General features: G+C 47.0%; 2 protein-coding genes across 3 annotated transcripts in view; one reads left to right on the top strand and one right to left on the bottom strand.

Moving 5' to 3' along the window:
* APOO (apolipoprotein O) overlaps positions 1 to 12,826 on the top strand; it is a 49,378-nt gene extending 36,552 nt beyond the window's left edge. The window contains exon 9 of the mRNA XM_042788366.1: positions 11,826 to 12,826. The gene's annotated coding sequence lies outside the window, so the exon portion shown is untranslated. The remainder of the gene's footprint in view (positions 1 to 11,825) is intronic.
* A 4,245-nt stretch (positions 12,827 to 17,071) lies between these two features.
* SAT1 (spermidine/spermine N1-acetyltransferase 1) lies at positions 17,072 to 19,986 on the bottom strand. Of its 2 annotated transcripts, XM_042788354.1 has the most exons (6): positions 19,710 to 19,984; positions 19,501 to 19,552; positions 19,333 to 19,416; positions 18,027 to 18,128; positions 17,900 to 17,940; positions 17,072 to 17,589 (listed from the first exon to the last, which is right to left on the bottom strand). In XM_042788354.1, the coding sequence occupies exons 1-6, from the start codon at positions 19,773 to 19,775 to the stop codon at positions 17,419 to 17,421; spliced, it is 516 nt and encodes a 171-aa protein (XP_042644288.1). In that variant the 5' UTR covers positions 19,776 to 19,984; the 3' UTR covers positions 17,072 to 17,418. The 2 variants fall into 2 exon arrangements, with proteins under 2 accessions (XP_042644288.1, XP_042644287.1); XM_042788353.1 differs by having other exon boundaries at positions 19,333 to 19,552; positions 19,710 to 19,986.
* Positions 19,987 to 22,583: the final 2,597 nt, after the last annotated feature.

The following is a 22,583-nucleotide window of genomic DNA, read 5'->3' as shown; positions in this document are numbered from 1 at the left end:
CCCCTAGATTCTACCAAGATGTGCTTTCCTCATTCTTTTTTTGGTGCAGTTTGTTAGCTGTTTTGTTTCTTTTTACTGCCTGTGAGAGCAAAGTGAAATTCTTCATGTCCAGGCTGTTTCATTAGCTAATCCTCATTCAAACACAACATCTTTTAATCTTCATTTACATATGTATCTGTGTGCATGTTTAAAAAAAATCCTGGTTTAAATAAGTCACTTGACTTAAATGCCTTTTACGTGGTCATGTCTTCATAGTGCAGGTTTACACAGCTGCTTAAAAACATCCCAAACCATAGACATCAAAACAGAATGCTTTTATCTAGCAGGAAGTGACTGCCTTCGAGCACCGGCATACACACACGATGAAGAGATGGTTCCAAAATGTGAGCAAAATAGTCTTAACTGAAATCCTTTCCTTACATCTTCTGTTTTTCACAAGTTCAGGAAATAGAAAAAAAGCTTCATGCTGGTAAGAGTGCAAGAGATCATAAACATTCAACTCATTTGGCACCGACTTTCCTAATGAGGAACAGGAGAGCAGAGAACCCCTGTTCGTATGTATATATACATATGTGCACATACACAGATGCACGGAACTAATTTGTGCATGCATGTGTTATCTTTTGCCAGACTTTGCCTGTGGGTATTACAACATAAGTTAAAACCAATATATTCCCCACCCAGGTTTCATGTTGTTTAGTCATCCTTCCACTCAAAGCCTTTCAGCTTGGTAACAGCGCTGGGCAGCTGAGGAGCAAGCGTTCTCATCTCGGCATCCCTGGCCACAGTGGGTGTTAGCAGATATGTCGGGGCCAGGTTGCACTGCTCTCTTAAAAATACAATCTTTAATCTGTGCAGCACGTGAAAATCACAGACCTGGAGATCATCACGTTGGCCTGTGTAGCCCTCAATGCTGGGATGACAATTCCTGTAGGTAATGTGCTAGCTCTCTGAGTAAAAGCGGGCAGTGCAGCCTTTTGCTAGAAAGAGCATCACCAACCTGCAATAATCCTCTTAGCCCAGGTAAATATGCACAATCTTGCAGCCTTGAATAAAAACACAGTATTTTGCCACAAGCGTTCATTGCAAAAATCTGGTTTAGACTCAGCACTCTAACTGCAGAAGGCCCCAGATATGGACTTATCAGCAAAGTTTGTAACTTAAATGTTTTGGAGTATTCTTCGTCGTATCTGTCACCTTCGAAGAGACCTATAGTTGCAGTGCAATAAAGAGCAAGACTGATATGGAGCCAATCGTATTTCAGACTTAGAGAAAAGAATGCCCTGGGAGTTGAAGGGGTGTGCTGCTGGTCTGTTTATTAGCCCTGGCAGAAAAATCTCAGTGTGAGCACATTTCCTTCAGAACAAATGTGAGCTCCTGCTGCATGCATTTCTTTTTCCCCCTTGTTTTGTTTTGTTTTGTAAAGGTTATTTCTGTACCTTCCTGTAAATCCCAAGCTCCGTGTAAAGCTAGTTTTATCATAATAAACTGCTGTTGACAAAGAGTATTTTGGCTCTTCAGGCGTGCTGGGGGGCCTGCGTAACCTCCGGCTGGACCTTGCTGGCTGTAGCACCTCAAAGCAGGGTCGGCTGTTGCACCTGGCTGGCCTGGCAGCTGGCTGGGTCAGCCCCGCTGCGGAGTGGTTTTGACAGGTACAAAAGCTCCTTGTTTACAAGGAAAACCTTTGATAACAATATCTTAACTATACAGCAGAAGTTCTTGTAGTAGAAAAAGATGTTTCTAATTGTGTAACAACCCCCTGTCCTCTTAAGCCCAGACCATTAGCTGATTCTGGTGGCTTTTGATAGTGTATGGTTCTTAAATTGGCTGGAGCTGATATCTCTCAAGGTCTCTCTGGAAGCAATGTTGGTATATTGATGCAATTATGTTGTTTTCTCCCATTTCATGTCAGTGGAGTTCATTACTGGCCGTCTCTGGTTAAAGACCAAAGTCTGATCTGGACTTTTATCTTGTCTTCAAGCTCATGGATCCTACCAGAATGCTGCTCTCTCAGCCACTTTTTCAAGCTGGTGTTACTGGTAGCCATTGCATTGGTGCTGAAAGCTGGAGAAAGACAGGCTCAGGATGTCTCACAGCTGGTTACCAATCTTCCTCTAAAAATACCTTTTGGCATGGGAAATGGAGCTACAGTGCCTGCCATCAGGCTCTCTTGACAACTCCTGTTTTGTTTTGTTTTGTTTTTTTGTTGAGTGCATTTAAAGGTCTAAATCTACCAACGGACACACAAAGCCAGTCAGTCAGTGGGATGGCTTGGTCAGGGAACTTCTCCTTTTGTTTATAGTGTGACTATAAGCCTGCACAAGACTCAATAATTTAATCTGATAGAGTTGAAAGCTAATGGATGTGCTTTACAGGTAAGTGTCCAGATCTTGTTCAGCAATACTAAAGTGAAGTTCGTAAGAGCCCTGTGAAGTAACAAGATGGGTGACTGGTAACACTTTTTGGCAGAGGGCAGGTGCTGTTTTGGGAAGGCTGTTGCTGCTGGCCTTTACTACCTGGGTTCCTCAGTCCTTCGACCCAAGGAAGGCGGCCTGCAGCCCTGAGACTGCTGTGCAGTGAGTTCAGCACCTGCACGCCTGGATAAAAGAATAACCTCAAGAGGAGAACCTCATTTCTTCCTCCTTTGGCCATTGCGGTGTGAAGGCCACAGGACCATACCACCTCCCCTACTGCAACCTTTCAAAATCCCTGTGTTCTCTATCTCACCGCATCCAAATCTTCCAAGTCTCAACCTGAAATACCTACACTCAACTCCAGGGCGCAGCACCCGTGCCTTTGAAGAAGTAATCTCTTGCTCTGAACTGAAAATGAGCCACATCCAGCCCTTGTCTGGGAGGGCTGAGGCACCCTACAAGCCTGCTGTGCCCCGGCTCTCGAGGCAGGGGAGGCAGTGAGGATGCCCTGAGCAGGGGTGTGCCGTGATGCTCCCTCCGTGCCAGCCCACGGCTTTACCTCAGGGAGGTAGAAAAGCGCTCATTTTCCCAGCGATGGGGGGAGATACTGAAGCATGAAACCAGAAATGTTTGTGTGCACACACCAGCTAGGGATCGTAGGCAGGCAGATGTGGACGCAGCCCTCACCACCACCGTTTTAGTCCCTCTACTTTCTTTTTTTTTTGTTGTTAAAAATTATGTACAGTAGCGTGCAGAGTTAGCGTATCAACCCACAGCAAAAGAAAAGGGATTCTTCCCTTCCCCCTGCCCCTGCCCTAGATTAAGTTCACAAACGTCCTCTCTGTAAATTTAGCAAGCTTCAGACTCACTTCCTTTTGTAAGGAGACCTGAAAGAGCCATTTCCTGATTCATACAGCGCTCTTGTATGCACCCACTAAGTGCTCATTCATGCTGTGAATCATAAAGGTAACCTCCGTTCAAAGCACTGCGCCGATACTTCAGCGTTGTACAAAAAAAAAAAAAAAAGACTTTTGTTATTCAACACAGGACGCTGAAGTCGTCTTTGCATTTACTGAGGAGAGCTGCATCGCTGGGTTTTTTGATCTTCTGTCTTAAAAGCATTGTTTACAAACTGCCCAAACTAAAATGGGCTGGTAAAAGCACCAAAGCCAGCCCAAAGGAGTATGTTTACTATTGTGTGCCATGCTTGACACATTTTCCATATCCTGCCAGAGATGAGGAATGGCATCAGGAGCTGTGAGTGAGTCAGCCTCGGGCCCGGCGCGGTGCCAGGAACGGTGCTCGGTGCTCGCACAGCAGCCTCGCCAGCCAGGCGGGGCAGGCGCGGGGCTCAGCACAGCCCTTCGTGCACTAAACTGAATGAAGATGCTGGAGAAAACTCGGTTGCTACCAGCAGCAAAGGACTCATTGTCCCGTCTGGGATTCGGTGGGACATCAGTGAGGCACAGTCTGTTGTGTTTATCTCTCCTCTGCTCGCCTCCAGGTTCATCTGACAACAAAAAAGATGAGCTGTTACGGGCTGATGGAAGAAGGAAATGTGCATCTGCTCGGCTCTCCCCCATCTCTGCCAAAAGGGAGAGCGAGCCAATTCATACATAATATTGGAGTCCTCTGCCATTTAGCAGCTTTTGCACAGCATCCAACTGTACAAGGACATGTCCCTGGGGCCAAACAACCTTTGGCTGTACTTTTGTCTTGATGGAGTAAGATCAGTACAATCTATCCTTGTGCAAGAGAGCAAAACACACAGATGCTAAAATCAGCAACCGTGTTTTGACCAAGAAGAAAACAATAAAGCAGAAGAAGTCTTAGCTTGTGGAAAAAAAAGGCAGCTCAATGTAAATGCGAGAGCATCCTCTTTTACTACCATGACCCTTCTAAACTCTTTAAAAAGCCAGCTCCTTACCAGTTGCTTTTTAGCATTATTAGTTTTACACTATTCTATTTGTAGATGAGTTTAGCCTGCTAAGGACACTCTCTTGTTTGAGGAATGTTAGAGGAACAGTGGTGTAAAAACACTCTCAGCCCTGGGCTAGCCAGTGACTCACACCCAAGAGTAACAGAACTCTGGGAGCAAAAGACCCAAGTGATTTAAGGTGCCTGGTGGGTGAGCTAAGGTGTAAGACAGATGTGCAGAACTTGCTACATACCTCAGGCCACAAGTCTCTGAGCTAAGAACGTGCAGGGCTCAGATTCTGATTTTGTCCTGGCAGGCTGCAGGATTAACTATCATGTATAAATTCATAGCCATCAATTGTAAATAAACTGCCATAAATAAAATCATAACCGTTAGCGAGGTGTGAAGTGGTAATTTTAATTACTAATCCTGCAGGACTTCCCGTGTGTTCGTATTTTCCTTGTGGAATGAAAGGCATGAGGGGAAGCAGTTTTATTTGCACACGAGTTCTCCCCTCTTCCCCTGCAGCTGCTCTACCTGCGGGAAGGCTGAGGAGCAGCATGTGAACCACCCAGCTCCCCTGCCAGCCCTGGAGGGATGCTCCTGGAGCATGGGAGAGCTCAACACTCTCCCTCCCAACTGGAAAAGAGAGACCCTTTCTGCCCATGGGTGTAGGACTCAACGCTGGGGTCCCTAGGCAGAGGATCCTGTAACTTTTCTACACCTGACTGTTGACTTAATTCTCTGCACCAACTTGTTTCACCTTTCTCCTCTTGCTGCGTTTGTGACCCCTCTCTCTGGCAGACTCCTGGCTTTGCCCAGAGCACCTCCCTGGCCCGCAGGTCCTGCTGAGGTCTTCCCAACATTTTTTCTCACCATGGTAATTTTCTTGAGGAACCCTGACACCTCATTACCCCTGCTTTCAAGGTTTCTCGTTTATGGATTCCTCAAGCTCCTTCTCATGTATGGTTACTGCTAACAGCTTTTATCACTGATTTTGAGACAGCATTTCCTTAAAACCTGGTCAATTAGTATTTTGAGAGATGGAGAATAATAAACTCACTCTGGTTTTTAATGTAATATATTTTAAATGTCAAGGTTTTGAGCCAGGTTAACTTTTAGTGGTGTCGGCTGTGCTGTGCTGGCCCCATGGCCTCATCAGACCCAGCACAGGGAGGCCTCAGCTCGGTGCTGGCATGCCTGGAGCACTCCTGGTACCCTTGAAGCCATTATTCCTCAACACGTGGCGCACGGGGCCGTGGCACATCGCCCAGTGCCGGCGTGGGTGCGTGCAGGTTGTCTCGCCGCGCTGGCGCAGCAGCAGCTTCTCCTCCCTTACGGAAGAGGCTGCAGGTCGGGCGGCTGTCCCTAAAAGCCTGGCAACAGCAGCTTTGCGGTGCCTTTGACACCCTGCAGCCCAATCCATCTTGAAACGATGTTATAGCACGCCTTGCATAAAAGGAGTGTATTTGAGGGATATCAGTGTTTATTTATGAAGAGATTGGCGTTGCATTTGTTTCTCTAATGCTCGTTTTCCAGCTCATGTGAAGGCAGTTATTGGAGACATCTGTCCTGACCAGCGGGACGTGGTGGTACCCTTGGGCAGGTGAGCTCCTCGGACCTGACCCTCCCTCCGAGCTGAGTGCAGGGACATTGACAATGACAAACCAGATAAAAAAGAAACATCAGAGCAAGAGAGAGCACAAGTGTGCACTGTGCTCAGAAAGGACACAGTGAAAGTGTGCAGAGAAACTATACATACAGAGGTGCTACAGTGGCCCCATAAGTTTTGTCACAATTACTTTTTCCTAAGGTACCTTTGTAGTTGCAAAGGGTCTTTACATTATTTATTTTGTGTTAGGGAATAGCAGAGGCTGAGTGCTAAGTTGTGTGCAGAGGAGAAACCTGCCTACTAATAAATCTCCTAGGAGAGTTTTCTTCCTTCTTTAGGTGGGATTTATTTTTTTCAACAGTATGTTCGTAACAAGTGTGAGAATTAAATTAGATCATATCATTAGATTAGATTGAAAGGCAGCACTCAAATGCATATTTCATAATGAGTTTTCTTGTGATTGCTCTAGGTACTGTGTTCTTTAAACATTTTGATGTTTAAACATTTTGACTTTGGGAAAAGAAAATTGACATGAGGTTTTTAAAAAAATCATGGGAGAACAACCTACTTGTAGCGAGGCATACAGAAGAACTGCTTGCTTCTCCTGGGATGGAGATTTAGCCATTGATTTATTCATCTCACCTATTTAATTTGTCCTAAAAAAAAAAAAAAAAAAAAAAAAAAAGAGGGAAAAAAAAAAAAGGAAGAGACAAGCAAAATTGTGCTTATAACAAAGAAGCAGCTATCTGGGCCTCTCCAAGCATGGCTGTGCAATTACGGTGCCCTAATTCTCTTTATAGATTAACAAGCCTGAGCTGTCGATTATCTTACTGAAAACAAGAGTAGACACCCTGAAGTAATATATCATATGATAATCCCAGTCCAATGGTGGTTTTGGATTAATAAATGTTATTAAATGCTTTGCTGAAAAGTGCACCAGGTGTTTTTCCTGGTGCATGCTTGAAGGTTACAGCTGCATCTCATAACCTTTTAGCAGCCACAGAAGAGACAAGGATTTCCTGCTGAGTGCTGAGTTACCTGGGCATTGTTTATGTTCAGATGAGTCAGTGAAATGAGGGGTTGTCGCAGGGCAGGAAAGGACAGATAAAACAGTGTCGCAGAGCCTCTGACTAAAAAGAAACTGGCAGGTGTCGGATGCCTGACCGGTATTTTTAGGGCTTACTTGCAGGAAGCTGGTATTGCAGGCAGCGCGGGGGCAAACCCGTGGTGTTGGGCTGTGCCGAGGCCTCTCGTGAGGTGATGGCCGGAGGAAGGTGGTCCTGCAGCAATGCTGAGACCCCACATGCTGCATGTCAGGGGCTCGCCGCGGGGCCCCCTGCCCTTTTTCCAGAATGAAAGGGAAGAAAAAAATGCCCAAATGGCACCCAGCCACCCCCTGCCCTCCAGGAAAAGAGGGGGAGACAGGCTCGCTGTAAGCAAACAGGATTGCACTGGGGACATGGCTCGGCCATTAGTCAGCCCTGCCGCAGGGCTCAGTGGGATGTGGGCTCTCCTTCCATGCCAAAAAGCCCTGTAACACCTCCAGGGAGGCAGCTGACAGGGCAGTCCTTGCTGCAGGGACCAGCTTCTGGCCCCACTGGGACAGGGCTGGTGGCTGGGGACATGCTGGGACTGCCAGGTGGAGCATGTCTTTCTCAGCTGAGCAAAGGACACACAAAACATGGCACTTGGTTGCAATGGGCAGCAATTCTCAAGGCAGAGGCTACAGTATGCACTTGTTACTAGTGGTTGTAAAAGTCTCTTATCTAATGCTCTAATAGTACAGTTGCTTGTCTCAACAATAAAACACTTAGAATAAAGTACTTTATACATAAATGCAGCGTTCAGTGTCTCAACACACTTTCTGTAGTCTTCTTTGTGATGAAGAGAAGAGAAAAGAGAAGAGGAGAGGAGAGGAGAGGAGAGGAGAATAGGAGTAGAATAGCACAACGTAGCATAGCTCAGCTGGAAGGGACTTACAACGATCATCTAGTCCAACTGACTGACCACTTCAGGGCTGACTAAAAGTTAAAGCATGTTGTTAAGGGCACTGTCCAAATGCCTCTTAAACACTGACAGGCTTGGGACATTGACCACCTCTCTAGAAAACCTGTTCCAGTGTTTGACCACCCTTTCAGTAAAAAAATGCTTCCTAATGTCCAGTCTAAAGCTCCCCTGACTGATGCAGATTTGAACCATTCCCACACATTCTGTCACTGGATCCCAGGGAGAAGAGCTCAGCACCTGCCCCTCCACATCCCCTCCTCAGGGAGCTATAGGGAGCAATGAGGTCACCCCGCAGTCTCCTTTTCTCCAAAGTAGACAAACCCAAAGTCCCTAGCTGCTTCTCACAGGACATGCCTTCCAGCTCTTGCACCAGATTTGTTGCCCTCCTCTGGACACATTCAAGGACCTTCACATCCTTCTTAAATGGTGGGGCCCAGAACTGCACACAGCACTCAAGGTGAGGCTGCACCAACACCGAATACAGCGGGACAATCACCTCTTTTGGCCGCTGGTTATGCCATGTTAGATGCACCCCAGGGTGTGGTTTGCCCCCTGGGCTGCCAGGGCACACACTGCTGGCTCACATTGACCCTGCTGGTGCCCAGCACCCCCAGATCCCTTTCTGCTGGGCTGCTTTCCAGCCACTCCTCTCCCAGTTTAGACTTGTGACCAGTGTTATTCTGTCCTAGGTGCAGAATCCGGCATGTGGACTTGTTAAATTTCATCCCATTAATCATTGCCCAATGGTGCAATCTACCTTGATCCCTCTGCAAGGCCTCTTGTCCCTCAAGAGAGTTAACAGCACCTCCCAGTTTGGTATCATCAGCAGACTTGTTAATGGTGCATTCAACTCCTGTATCCAGATCATTGATAAATATGTTGAACAGAACTGACCCTAGAATTGAACCCTGAGGAACACCGCTGGTGACCAGTCACCAGGTACGTGTGATCCCATTCACTACAACACTTTGAGCCCTGTCATTCGGCCAGTTCTTCACTCAGGGCACCGTAAACCCACTCATCCCACAGTTGGGCACTGGCATTACAAGTTCACTGCTCCTCCTTTAATGGAAAGAATACAAAAAACACATCATGACCAGGTGCAACATGCTCTATTTATGTACATTATCACTCAGGTACTGCATTTGCTGGGAATGAAGTAAAATTCCACTATATTTTTGTGAGAAACATCTTTTAACTATAACAGAGCAAGAGAAGAGGGACTCGCATACATATGCTCACTCACGCATACGAGTCACACATAACTATGAGGCTATGTGATTTAATAAACTGCATTGAAGAAAAGGAGACTTAGTTAATGGCGGCAGCTCTGCTGGATGTCCGTGGTGGTCGTTGCCAGGTGTTGCAGCGAGGGCTGATTCAGTGCAGCCCTGATCATCCTCCTGGCTGCACTCGTCCGGCCCCGGGGACGCCCTGGTGCTTCCCCCAAATGCAGGTGTGCAGCCCCCAACTGCCGGCAGCTGCCCGGCCGAGTTTGCAGGTTCTGGTAAAAGAGGGTCTCTGGAAAAAGTATTTACGTTCTGTGCCAGCTGTGTTGCAGAAAGCTGTTTTGGGGGAATGCCTGCTGTTTCACTGCAGGGTGCTGTATTTCTTCGCTTATAAAACTCGGTGTATGTTTTGCTCAGCGTGTCGGGAACCAGCCTGTGAGACAGGTACCCAAGCGTGTGCCCGTGGCCCCATAACACGCCCTTTGTGTGTCATGTTCAAGTCTGAAGGAGGAGAAGTGTGAGCTTCCTTTCTCTGTGATGTAAAAGGGCCACCGAGGGAGCCCGGCAGTGGAGTGGATCTGCTCCGGGACCTCCCCTGCCCTCGGCACACCCAGGCCTCCCTGCCCAAACACCCGAGGAGGGATGAACCCACGCCTGCTCCCCACGTCTTCCTGTGTTTACCCCAGCAGGTTTCTCCTCCACTGTTCTCCCACCATGGACCACAGCGAGCCCACGGCTGTGACTCCGGCTTTCGTGTCCTGGCCGGGACTAGATCTCGTCCGTCACAGCTCAGCCCCGCTGCAGTGAAGCTGTCTCAGATGAAACCAGCCTCTTCCCAAATACTGTTTGCCGTGTCATGAGATTACTGGGGCTCAGCCTTGCTGGAAAGGGACACTGCTTTTGCTTAGACTGGCGGTGGCATGCGTCCCCGTGGTGTGTCAGCAGGCACTGAGCCTGCAGGAGGTGCTCCCCGCGCTGCAGCCGGGCACGGTTTGCTGGCTGCAGTAGCACCAGAGACGACCCTGCGAGACTTTGATGCTTGGAGCTGTCTGTGATCATTTTCCCTGGCAGCCGGCTCTCCCGTGGAATACTCGGCAGGACCTGCCGCGCAGGGCAAGTGCTGTGAACCAAGGGGCCGAGGGCTTCCCGCTGCTCACGGCCACCTCTGCTCCCCTCCGTCCTGCGCCACCTCCCACAGAAGCTCCTCTGAAACACATACCGCAGCGCCTGCCGTGGGTTTGGGGAGGGGATGCCCCTGCTGTTTGGGGACGCGTAGAGTGAGACCACCGTGGCTGAACTCAGAAAATATCATGAAACAGAAAGACCAGCTGCAAGTGCCACTGTCCCCATAGTGCTGGGGTTATGGAGCGTGCAGGGCAGCCCAGCCAGCTGAGGGGCTGGACCCACACCCTAGCAAGTGGCACGGTCTGGCCCAGCACAGCCCACGGCGTACTTGTGTTTCTAACCCTTTTGTTGCAAGCTGCACATGGCTTTAGGGGTATTTATATTAGTTCTGCGTTCTTTACTCCTTCAAACAGGAGCACCTGCTGCTTTATATTTTAAATGAAAGGACCATCAATTCTTGGATCCCAAAGGCTCAACAGCTTCTCTAAGAAAGGATGGGAGATAATGTCATGCCCTCCTCTACACCTCAATGAACGCTTATTGCTTTTAGACCTGTGTTAAGAGGACCTTTGGCTTTTGCAGTCCTGTGTTTATTCCAGAAAATACCCTAGCTGAGAAACCAGAAATGCGTGTGTAAGGGAAGCCCCAGATGCCTGAGCTGTGCTGGAGAGGCACGTGGCTATGGGGATGAAGAGGCAAACCTGGTCCAGCCTGGGGGTGAAGCAGGGATGTCTGAGTACGTTGAACTACAGGGATGAAAAGCGCTTTGGCTTTTAACAGCAGAAAATAACAGCTTGCTGACACCAAGCCCAAATACCAAGAAAGGGTTCTGATTCCCTGCAGGACTTCTGTAATCACATTTCAGACAAATATTGATGGCAAACTCAGCATAGAAATGCAGAATCATTTTATTACTTCCCTGTGCTGAGAAGGTAGTCAACTGATGCCTATAAATCCTGAATATTTGCTTATGAAAAGGTTTGGGGTTTTTTCCTCTGGTATTCTTTGACCTTGTCCTCACTTCATCGTCATTTGGACCAGCTGTACTTTGTAATGCGGTGGACTTTGTTTTATCAGCCTTTTTTACAGTCTGCCAGCTTTCAGAGATACGTAGTTACATTAAATGGGTGTGCCTGGCTAAGGAACAGCATACACTGACTGCCACTATCTCATGATTTTTCAGCTAGTTTTGTTTTTGTTAAAAACTGGATTACTATAGTGTTATTTCTTTGACGTTAGCACTTGTTGCCACCTCTATTTGCCAGTTCTGCCTGTTGCTCTTCAGCAGCAAATAATTCGTACTCCTGCACCACTAAATCCAATGCTTGCTAATCCATTGAGTTATGGCTAATGAGATCGATGGGAGGTAAAAATAATCCAGAAATTATTAATGTATCCCAGGAATTTACCTCTGAGACTTCTGATTTTGCAAAATAAGAGTCTCCTAGTTTCTTCTGATTACATTTACCTGAAAAAAAACGAAGCCTAAACCGTTTCCCTTGATGCCATTTCCTCTGCAGGGCACATGGCTTCCCATGGCAGGCTGCGTGGTCAACCCCTTCACTCAGCTTCCCGTCACTGCTGCAGACCTCTCCTCCAGACTCTTTTTTTCTTTACATGTTCTGTCCCAATGGCAAAGCTACAGCTATGTACAAAGGTTATTACCTCTTGGGGTGGCGGACACACATTTTGATCCTTCCCTCCACATTAACTCTGAAAATAACTTGTGCCTGCAACTGTAACTAACACATATATAGGCTGTGTGGTGAGAAACGTTCATGTACATCTGTGTTAGGCCATGGTAGGAAGTTGGCTGGGGGAAAAAACAAGATTCCGCCATATGAACTGATTGCAAAAGACACAAGACTATATACCAAAGCTATGGGTCCTTTTGTTCCTCTTGTACAAGCTGTGTGGTGGTGTTTCTGTGTTGGTGGCTGAAACAGATCAAATGTGAAAGTTCAGGGAGACTGTGAAGAGGCCAGTCTGGAGTTTGCTCATCATTAGAGCAAATAGGGGATGACTGTTCAAAGGTACCTTTGCAGTGTTATCTGGGTGCCTAATTATAATAATCAGCTTTGAAAAAATCTCACCCTGCACTTTTACCAGTGTGTTTTGAAAACACCACTGCAATATCCAGATTACTTGGAAACACCAATGGGCTTTCATGTGGAAAGCTACTGTCTCTCTCATGCTTTTTTGCCCGGGTGGAGGAAGGTTTCTAATAGGAATTTCAGGGGTTCACATCCCTTCCCTGCATGGTGGGCTCCTGGGAGGTGATTTGGAAGATGTGAAGCCACCTCATCATGCCGTACAGTAAACTTTCAGGAGAGGACGGGCACCTGGTTTCATCTTCCTAAAGCACAGTCTTTTTAACCTGTTTTGGTGGAGAAGGGAAACAGAGCTCAAGAAAATGAAAATACCTTTTCCCTTTGAATGAACGTGAACAGCTCGCACCTGCTGTGTGAATAATAGAAATATGCAAAAGTGCAAATTGAAATAAACAAAACTATTTAACGTAGAGGAGTTTCTGCAACCTGTGTTTGTTTTTCATCCTTATGAGCTAATTATTCCCTGGGACTTTTTATCTCTTGCTTTGGCCTCGAGTAAATCTGTGAAATGAAACCGAAACTGGTTTGAAGATGGAATTCTCCAGCCCCCTTCCCCCCTCCTCCCCCATCTATTTTTGATAGAAGTGTGTACCTGTGCTTTATTCTGTTATCAACCACAGTAAGCATTTGTGATGGCAGAAGGAGTCAGAGCACAGCAGGGTGAGGCCTGGAGGACAGGAGAAGTGCATCTGGTGGTTCTGCACGGGTGTTGGGCTGTGCTCCTACCCAGAGCCCACGGCCACCATCAGTGGCCTTACACCCTCTCCTCCACGAGCTCCCTACAGGGATTTGTTGGAGCGCCTGATGGGCTCTAAAGCCCTTCATTAAGGTTGCACTTACCATAAACCTGCTTGCCAGCAAAAAAATTTAGCCACGTCTTGAGTGGAGAAAGAAGAGTCCTCAGAGGGACTCGCGTCTGGATGGTGAAGTTACAGCCTGCTTTGAGTTTGCAGTGAGATTAAACATTAGTGGCAGGCACTCTAGTCACGTGTTGTTTTGTTTCAGATAGCAGCTAATGCCTTTATTTAAATTGCAGCCGCTTCTCTGAAACCTGAGTTTCAAAAAAAAAAAAGTGTGTTTAAGCAATCCTGCCCAGGCAAGCAAAACAACTGGGCAAAGCTGAGTCTGTTAGGTGAGCTGAATTATTTAAACCCAGGCAAACAGCTGTGTGCTGCAGGTTTCATCGGCGCTGCCATCAGTCGGTGCATGCCCCTGTGTGTGTGCGAGAGCTCTGTGAGAAGGGAATTTGTGCAAGCTGAAGGAAATAAGGCTTCTGGTCAACTCAAGGAAAGGGAGGCACAAAGCACGTCTCTGGGCCAGCCTCCAGCCCGAGGTAGGGCTGTGCAGCAGTGAGTCACACGATGGTTTCCTGAGTCCCTGCTCCATACGTAGCTGGTGTTTTCCCTGCAGCTGCGTCAGTGAGACCTCCGCATTCAGCTGGCCAGGCTCCAGGATGGCGAGTCTCCCAAGACAAAACGCCATGTGCAGGAATGCATTAGAGCACCTACATGTCCTCTGGGGGAAAAGTTTGCATTGGCTTTTTGAATTACACTGAGAGCAAAGGCTCTTTAAAAGAAGAGGAGAGGGGGAAGGGTTGTTTTTCTCGCATATATTATGTTTTAACTCAAATTATGTAGACAGAAAAGCCTCCTTCCATGCCGTTGCTACGGCTACGAGTCAGATCATTGTGCGGGAGCCTGCAAGCAGGAAAACACTGAACAGAGAGTGGGCGGCGAGCCCGGTGCTCCTTGCAGCTGGGTATGGCCCTCTGCTGCATTCTCCAGCTGCAAGTTTGTCCAAGGCCACCTTTCCATCCCCACCCGATGGGAACGTGGAAACACTGCAATTGTGAAGCCTTCTGCAGGCTGGCTTGGCTTGAGGAGGACTTCCCGGGTCATGAGCTTGAGGAGGAACTTTGCACCTCACCTCCCCAGAGATGTTATCACTGCTGTCGTAACACCCACTCTCTACCTCTTCCCCAGAGGCAACATGGTGCAGTGAGGAAATAGGGTAACACAGAAGGCTGACACACCTGTAGGCCCTACAAAAGCCCTATGCCTGTGCCGTGATGGAGTCCTGCCGGTGTGTGTTGCTGGCCTGATCATACTGGTATTGCTTAGCCCTGATCATACGCTCGCGTTGCAGCTTGGTGGTGCGATCATGATCCTGGGAACGAAGAAAATCAAGTTGAGTGAGGTTTCTCCTGTGTCTAAACCCATAGAAATACTCAGCTGTACATCTCGATTGGAGTTACAGTCACTCTGGTCCCCTGGTAAATTGCGAAAAAGTTATTGAAGGAATTTAAAATTGGTCTTTTCTTGAGCCATGGCATTACTACATCACCCTGTTGGAGACTCTGTACCATAACTGTGAGAATATTTCGCCTGGTTTTAGAAACCCTACCTCTCAGTAGGATTTCAGTGAAAGTCATATCTGAAAGGTTAGTCCTTGTCTTTACTTTCATGTGTGAATGTTTAAAATTATCACAGTTGGCTAGAAAAGGTTCTCATTTAGCAACGCCTTACTTGTTTTCTGTAACTCCATGAGAATCTATTTCAGCAGAATTTGTTTAGAAAATTCAGTGGTAAACTGCTTTGGCAGAAGAAGATGACCAAGATACGATAAACACTTTTGAGTTAATTGAAAATTTGGCTAAGCTGCTTACTTTCCTAATTATAATGCCTAATTAGTTAGCTTGTTCCATTCAGTCATGCAGCTTTGATAGCCTTATTGTGCTCCAGAAGTCTGGGGCCTGAGATTTAAGCTGGTCTGTCCTAGATATCTAATGAACTGTTAATTTGAAAATAAAAACACTCTTAAACTGCTCTGCTAGTAATCACCTTCTGGACTGATATACAGAGCCAAAAGGACCATCTCGAAATAACTTCAAACCAGATTCCACTAGGACTGAGATGAGCAAATAGGTTACTGTGGCTCGCAGAGTTAACCAGTGAAGTTACTGCAGCTTCAGCAGCGAGAAGATGCAACACCCTGATGCTCAGCCAGAGTGCTGGAGACCATCTCGTCCTTCCCACACCGCCTCCAGCTCTAGTTACCAGGCCGGTTCACAGGGCAGGCTTGCTCTCACCTCCTTTGGCCTGCTGATTTGCAGAAAGGTGCAGGCTCAGCAAGAGCAAGCAGGGCGGTTCGGGGCCTAGCAGTTAATACACCGTCAAGCGAGAAACAAGATTTCTGTTCCCCTCGGGCAGGAGAGGGATTGGAGCCCCAGGCTTCCGTGCATGGTATGAATGCTGTCACAGCAGCTGAGGTGCTGCACAGACACTGAGGAGTGCCTGGAGATGTCTGTTCCTACGCAGAACCTGATCTGCTAAATTTAAATTTATGCGACAGATTCTGGGCTCAGTCCAGCCCGTGTTTGTCCAGGCAACCACTTGGGCATATGCTACCTCCTGCTCTCTTCCAAGAGCTCCTGTATTTCCTATTGGCCTTCTCATTCCTGATGCAACAGCTGACAGCCCTATCTCACACCTGGGCAGAGCTGGCAACCTGCTGCCTACGCCTTAGCGAAAAACAAAAACAAAAGAGAAAACAAGTACAGTTTCATGTTAAAGGCCCTGCACAACCTGCTGCTGGCACTGGGCAGAGGGACATCTTGTTCTTAAAATTAGTTTAGCATTACCCATGGTTGAAGCAATCACTGCCCACTACTCTCTAGGACAAGGAGACATCTTCCAGATGGGACATGATTTATGCAGCAGTCAAAATCAGTTTAAAACCTTGTTTTATTTAAACCAGTGCAGGTTACAAGGCAGGTAAGTCTCTTTGAAGCGAAAGCAGTGCTGGCAAAAATAAGCCTTTTATTGCAGGGCTACTACAGAGCAAGAAGAGAGCAGTGTAAATCTTGCACGCACCTGCTTTCACCATCAACTCATGAGAAAGGCAGACACAGCATTGAAAAGTCAATAAATTTGTTTCCAAGCTGATTAAAAAGTTGATGAGCAGCATTGTTTTCACTTACAGCTGTACAAAGGTTCAAATACACAGGACCCAAGTTTTTTACTGCTTAACACAGCACTTAACTTTAGCACTGCCCCCAACAACACAGCACTGAAGCACATGAAAAACTCTGGGCAGTATCTGAAATCACGTACATAAACTTGGATTACTGGAAGCACTCAATTTTAATGTTTTAAGACTCATAGAAGGGAGTTCCTTAGCAGCTTGCAAAAATCCTTTCTCCTACTCCTGACCAGTCAAACCTACTTTTATGACTTAGTCTTTGAAGCATTAGATGCGTCTTCCCCTTCAAGGTTCTGCCCTCCTGCCCAAGGTGCTACTACAGGTCACTGGAAGCCCTAAGGAGGCAACACCACAAGCTCTAGTTGTTCAGGGGCTGCTTTCTAGAGGCCTGAGACCAGCCACCCCTTTGAAGAACTCTGAACTAGCCCGTTGTAGCTCCCTTGCACAAAAGGCTCCCCACAGTGCAGGAGATTAAAGTTGAGCTCAAACACCTCCAAGGCTCAGGTTCACCACAGGGGCTCCGCACCTCACCCCTGGGTCCTGCAGCCCCACAAACAAGACTTTAATCACCCTGGGACTGTGGTAAATCACACATCATTTGTGGAAATTGTTTGGGTGAGAGTCTTTTATTAAGTGAAAAGTGTATGCAAGAATTAAAGTCAAAACTACTGCCATGAAGTGAAAACACTATTTATTTTTATAAAAGGCAATAATTAAAACAAACCCTACCAGTGTGTACATTGTACACATTTGAGTGACACTTACAAGAATGAAGTTTCCATATACAAAGATTACAAGCCCACACTGGTAAAGGATGCACAACAAGCACATATGCAACTTCACAGATGCCTCAACTCCAGATCACAGTACCGATTACTCTATGACCACACCTGTATAGCATTTTCATTATTAGCATCCACACTACTTTATTCCACTACAAACTGTACACAAAAAAGCAAGAAGGAGTTTATTCAGAGAGCATGTATATTCGTAGAAAGAATTTATTTGCTGGAATCATCTCTCACTCTTCTGTTGCCATCTTCAAGAGATATTCTTTGTCAATTTTGAAGAGCCTCCACCCCTCCTCAGTGGACAGATCAGAGGCGCCTCTTCTCTTATAGAACCTGATGGATGGTTCGTTCCACTCTGCAACAAGGAAGTGCATACTGCTGCAGCGGCACTTCACAGCGACCTGCAAAAGTGTGCAACAGGACATGCTTCAGACAACAGGCCCAGGTGATCAGCCTAGTAAGACCTGGTGAGACTACTAGTCAGCAACTAACTGTATCACCACAAGTCAAAGTTCATTCTGTCAGCCACTTGAGCACCTGTTGCTCTAACAGGCTCCAGACACTGTTTTAAGCCATCCAGTGTCCTGTCATCTCCTTTAATTCCGAGTAGTGCTGAAGGAGAAGCTCTCATGCAGTTAGCAGAAAAGCAAGAATACCACCTTGCCACATGTCCTCAAGTTCTGCTTGTTTAGGCTTATCACTTAAACATACCTGACTCAAGTTCTTCAGAATTTCTGACCCAATGCCCAGTCCTAGAAAAAGAAACAAAAAACCCCCCTCAGTTTCAATTTTAAAGACGACCTATGGGAAGCAATTCATCTAATTCTGTAACACATACCTCTATACTCAGCCATCACATAAAAATCTTCAAGATACAGCAGTTTTCCAATCCACGGATCGTAAGTGAAGTAATACATGGCAAAGCCCACAATGCAGTGTTCTGAAACAAAAGGTGTGACTTCAGCTAGTCTGAATTTAAAAGGCAAAAATATTAAGTCTTACATGCATGGTTTAAACATACAGATTCTCTGTAACATGCAGACATTTGCTACTAGGTTAGAATTACAAATTAAGTTTACAAGTAAGCACACAACTGAAAATACGAGTTCTGACAAACTTGTATCAACTTGACAGAACGAAGATTGCCCTTGCCATACCCTGAAATCCTCAAAAGCAGTATCATAGTAAGTACTGAACACAAGGCTTTTTTTCTGGGGAAAAAAAAAAAATGCACACCCTACCAATTTATCAGCATTTCCATTCTGAAATACAAGTACAAACTTTACACAGCAGTTCACAATCTAGATGACTGCTCCAACTCTGCTTCCTTAGCAACCGAAATAGTCTATCAAACTCTCAAGGACACCGATCTTTCAATGCATACTCCTCAGTAACTACACTGTGTGAGAAGGCACACTCACAGGCCACTTTTACAGCAGCATCTCCAGTACCTCAACTTCTGCTTCCACAGAGACCATCATGTGGTTTTCTTTACCTTCAGCACCATAAAGTCAAAGTAAGTAAAGCTGCAGTTTCAACTGTAAATCCGTGGCTTGACAGGGAAAAGAAACCAACTCTTCCAACACCAGCCCACTCAAACCTAGAGTATTTTAACTACGTCTGCCGTAGCACTCTGCACATACTGTAAGAGAAGCGTGCAAACAGATTTCTGATCTACTGTGTCTTTGGTAAACGTTTGGGAATAGCGCTTGTCCCTGTAGACCTTACCTCATATTATGATCATCTACTTTATTGTGTAACGGATCTTTTAGTTACCTCCCCGCCCATCCATGTACACGGAAGGGCCATGTACATGGCGAAGCTAGAGACTGTAACCTGAAGATTGGGGACAAATTAAAGAAAAAAATGTGATTCAACAGGATTACATAAAGGTAAGTCAGGGTCAAACAAGAAAAGCCATTTAATTAATTGGAATCAAGTACATTATGTTACACCTGATCTTCCCATGCCTCCAGGATTAGCAACTACTTCAGCAGAGTATCGCTATATGTTACTGCATTTAACAGTTAACCTACTCCTCCTACCCCAATTCACTGGTGTGACCTTACGTATAATCGGTAACATTAAGTATAAGATGCCTCTTGTGTATTTAGCATCTTCAAGTAAGTATTGGGAAGCCTCACCTTCAGACGACCACTGTTCTTTTGGCACTTCTGCAACCAGGCAGTGGTAGAAAGGGTGCTCGCCAAAACCATCCTCAAGCAGTTCTGGAAAAGCAGAACAGATCGGCACCTGAGCTACAGACAGCGCCACTAGACCAGCGGCCCGGCGACCCGCTGCCGCTCTCGTACCTTTCTCGGTTAGCACCACTTGATCCTCCATGTCCTCGTATTTCGCTAGTTCCTGGAAGAGAAGGACGTTGTCAGCGACCTCTCCCCGCCCCCCCCCCGCCGCCTTGCGCAAGAGCTTGTTTTCGCTCCGCCAGACGGGCACAGGGCCCCCTCCTCCCCCACGCCCGGCCGCCGCCCGCAGCTCTGCCCCCCCCCCCCCCCCCCCGCACCTTGATCAGTCGCAGGAGCTCAGGGCAGTCATCGGGGCGCGCGGCGCGGATGCTGAACGAGGCCATTTTCGACGGCGCTTCCCCCTGCGGCCCCCTCGGCTGACGAGTCCCCGATGTGTGAACAGGAGGAGCAACAGCTTCTTCATTCGTGTCCCGGGCGCGGCGGCCACCTGCGGTCAGTCAGGCTGCGAGCATGTCCCGGCGGCGCTGAAGCAAACAGGCGACTCCCGTCCCGCTCCCGGCCTGGCCCCGACGCGACCTGTGCCCGCCGCCCGCCCCGGCTTCCCTCTTTATTGACGCCCGCGCCCCGCCTCTCCCCGCGCCCTAGCCAATGGGAGCGCCCGCGGTGCTCGCCCGCAGCCAATGATAACGCCCCCTCCCCGGAATCTTGCCTCAGCCTGCCAGCAACAGCTGGGGAGGGGTGTCTCGTGACTCTCCCCCTCCCCCCTTCCGCTCGGTGGCGCCCCCTAGCGGAACGGTTTGACCCCGCCCCTTCCCCCTCAGCGGCGCGGGGGGGGGGGGGGGGGGGGGGGTAGTTTTGGCGGGGGGAGAGCCCGGGCCTGAGGGGACCCCCAGCCCCGCCCGGGGAGTCCCCCGAAAAGGGAGCCCGTCGTTAACCCCGGCGAGTGCGACAGCGCCTGACGCCGGGCTCTGCCTCACCACTTGAGGGGTCGTGACGACGCCTCGGCCGCAGCCTCAGCGCTCAGGGAGCGGGGCGGCTTCCGGCGCCGTTTTTTTCGCCGCTGTGTGGAGAAAAAAAAAAAAAAAATAAAACCAAAGCCTCTGCACTTGCTTGAAATATTAAATAATGATCCGTATCAAACCCTGCGGGGAGGTTGTGTGTGTCTATACCAAGGTACGCCGTGGGCAACAGCGTCCTGCTGGAAAACTGTTCAAAACATTTTGTTGCACTTTGGGCTTGGGACATTTTCCAGCCTGACACGCGCACCATAACCAACCCGGTTCACCAGCCTGACTGGTGAAGATGGGGTCGCGCTGGGAGAAGCACAGAGGACAGGAATGTTTTTAAAACAGGAGGGATCTGCCAGTAGCCTGCCGTAAGGGAGGCCGAGACTCCTTCCCGATGGAGGTATGGCTGTCCACGAGGAGAGAGGTGGGTGTGAGGAAGAAATCCAATCTGGATAAACTCCTCAAAATGTCTTTGGAGTATGGAAGGGTGGAGGAACTATCCCCAGCCCAGCTTCTTCTCAGAACATTACCTACAGATGTAGATCTGTGCTGCAGAATGAGAGCCAGATCCTGATCTGGATGACCACGCGTGTCTATAGACGTACCAGGTAGGCCACCCAGAGGAGAAGTACAATTCTTTGGCATACGTGTGGTTTTCTTTTCACTCTCCTCTGTAAATTTTACGACTATCATATCCATTCTTTCATGCTGTAAAGGAACTCTTTTTTTTACACTTAGCTTAATCTGACTTGAGTGATTTGGGATATGGGAAGACACTGAGTCATACTAGTGCTGCAGGGTAACAATCCTGAAAACCTGGATTCCCAAACACTCTCACAACACTTGCACCCTGTTTTTCAGTGCATCCAACAATCTACAAGGTTCACCTTCATTTAGACACGGGGGTCAGCATGGAACATGATACTACAAGAGAATTGTATAAAGAAGTGTGCATTCCATTGGCTGGTGTTAGCCAAGAAAATCCTTTGCCACACAGTAGAAAGTGCCTGGAGTGCTGGAAGAGTAATTTAGGATTTATGCAGACACCCTAACTGACTCAGTTTACCCTCTACTGGAGCAAAAATGGAGATGCCTGAAGAACAGAAGCATTTCCAAAACACAAATCAACTGCCAATGGCTAGTAGTAGAACAGTAAGGATTTGTTTCATGAATTACAGATCTGGAAATCCTTCAGGACAGGGCTTTTGGTAGGGAGATTGAATCTGAACAAACTAGCAAAGAATACTCAGCCTAACTACATTCATTTAATGAATATACATTTTTTTTTGATCCCTAGAAATGATCTGACTGGGATCAGAAATGGGGAATACTGTCTCTGTGAAAGACAACAGTGTTTGTGTTGTGTCAACTTCTTTTGTTTTGCATTTCACAACAAGGAAGTCATGCTGTCAGGAAACTTACTGTTGTGTAAGAGCAGAAAGTGACTGGTTTCTTTCTTTCATTATCAAGTCAGAAAAGTCATATGATTTTAGAAGCTGAAGTTTCAGCAAAAAACTCCATTTTCCACCTTGACTGTTTTTGAAGGTCCTGCTTTAACTTGCTCAGAAATATGCTGATACTGTGTTACCCCAGTGAATACAGTCCATTTGAGTTAGCTTTCAAATTCAGGAGGCAGAAGAAAAAACTATTAAAAAATTTCATAAAGTATCAAAAATAGTTTCATGAAAAAATAGGAAACGCAGAGTTTAAAAAATAAAAGGAAAATTAAAAATATCTAAGATATCTAGATCTCAGAGATTGTGCTGCAATTATGTAGTTATATATTACTAGAGGTATTTTTTCAGAATAAGGTCAGTAAGAATGGAAAGAATATTTTACAAAGAGGTTCTACAAGAGCTCAGTTTTGTGAATGAATCAGACTGCTGATGGGCCTTGTACTTTGTGGCTTTTTTGTCTCAAGTCTGTTCGTCTTGGAGCAGGTTTTGTGTCACCTTGACATAGCTGAGGTTGGTGGTGAAATCTCTAATGACTTGCATAGGGCTCAGGTTTTATCCTTGAGGGGTCAGCCTGTTTATTTGCGCTTCTCTCCAAGGGAATGCGTAGTGGTAAGTCTCCTGAAAATAATCAGGTTTTTCTCAAATTACGCAAATACATATGCTGGGAAGTGGTTAGTGAGTGTGTTTTAAGATAAACTGATGTTGAAGTAACCTGAAATAATGAAAT

The sequence above is a fragment of the Tyto alba genome, unplaced genomic scaffold, assembly GCF_018691265.1.
Source record: "Tyto alba isolate M040663 unplaced genomic scaffold, T.alba_DEE_v4.0 Super-Scaffold_14, whole genome shotgun sequence".
NCBI lineage: Eukaryota > Metazoa > Chordata > Aves > Strigiformes > Tytonidae > Tyto > Tyto alba.
This window is presented reverse-complemented; position numbering and strand designations above follow the sequence as displayed.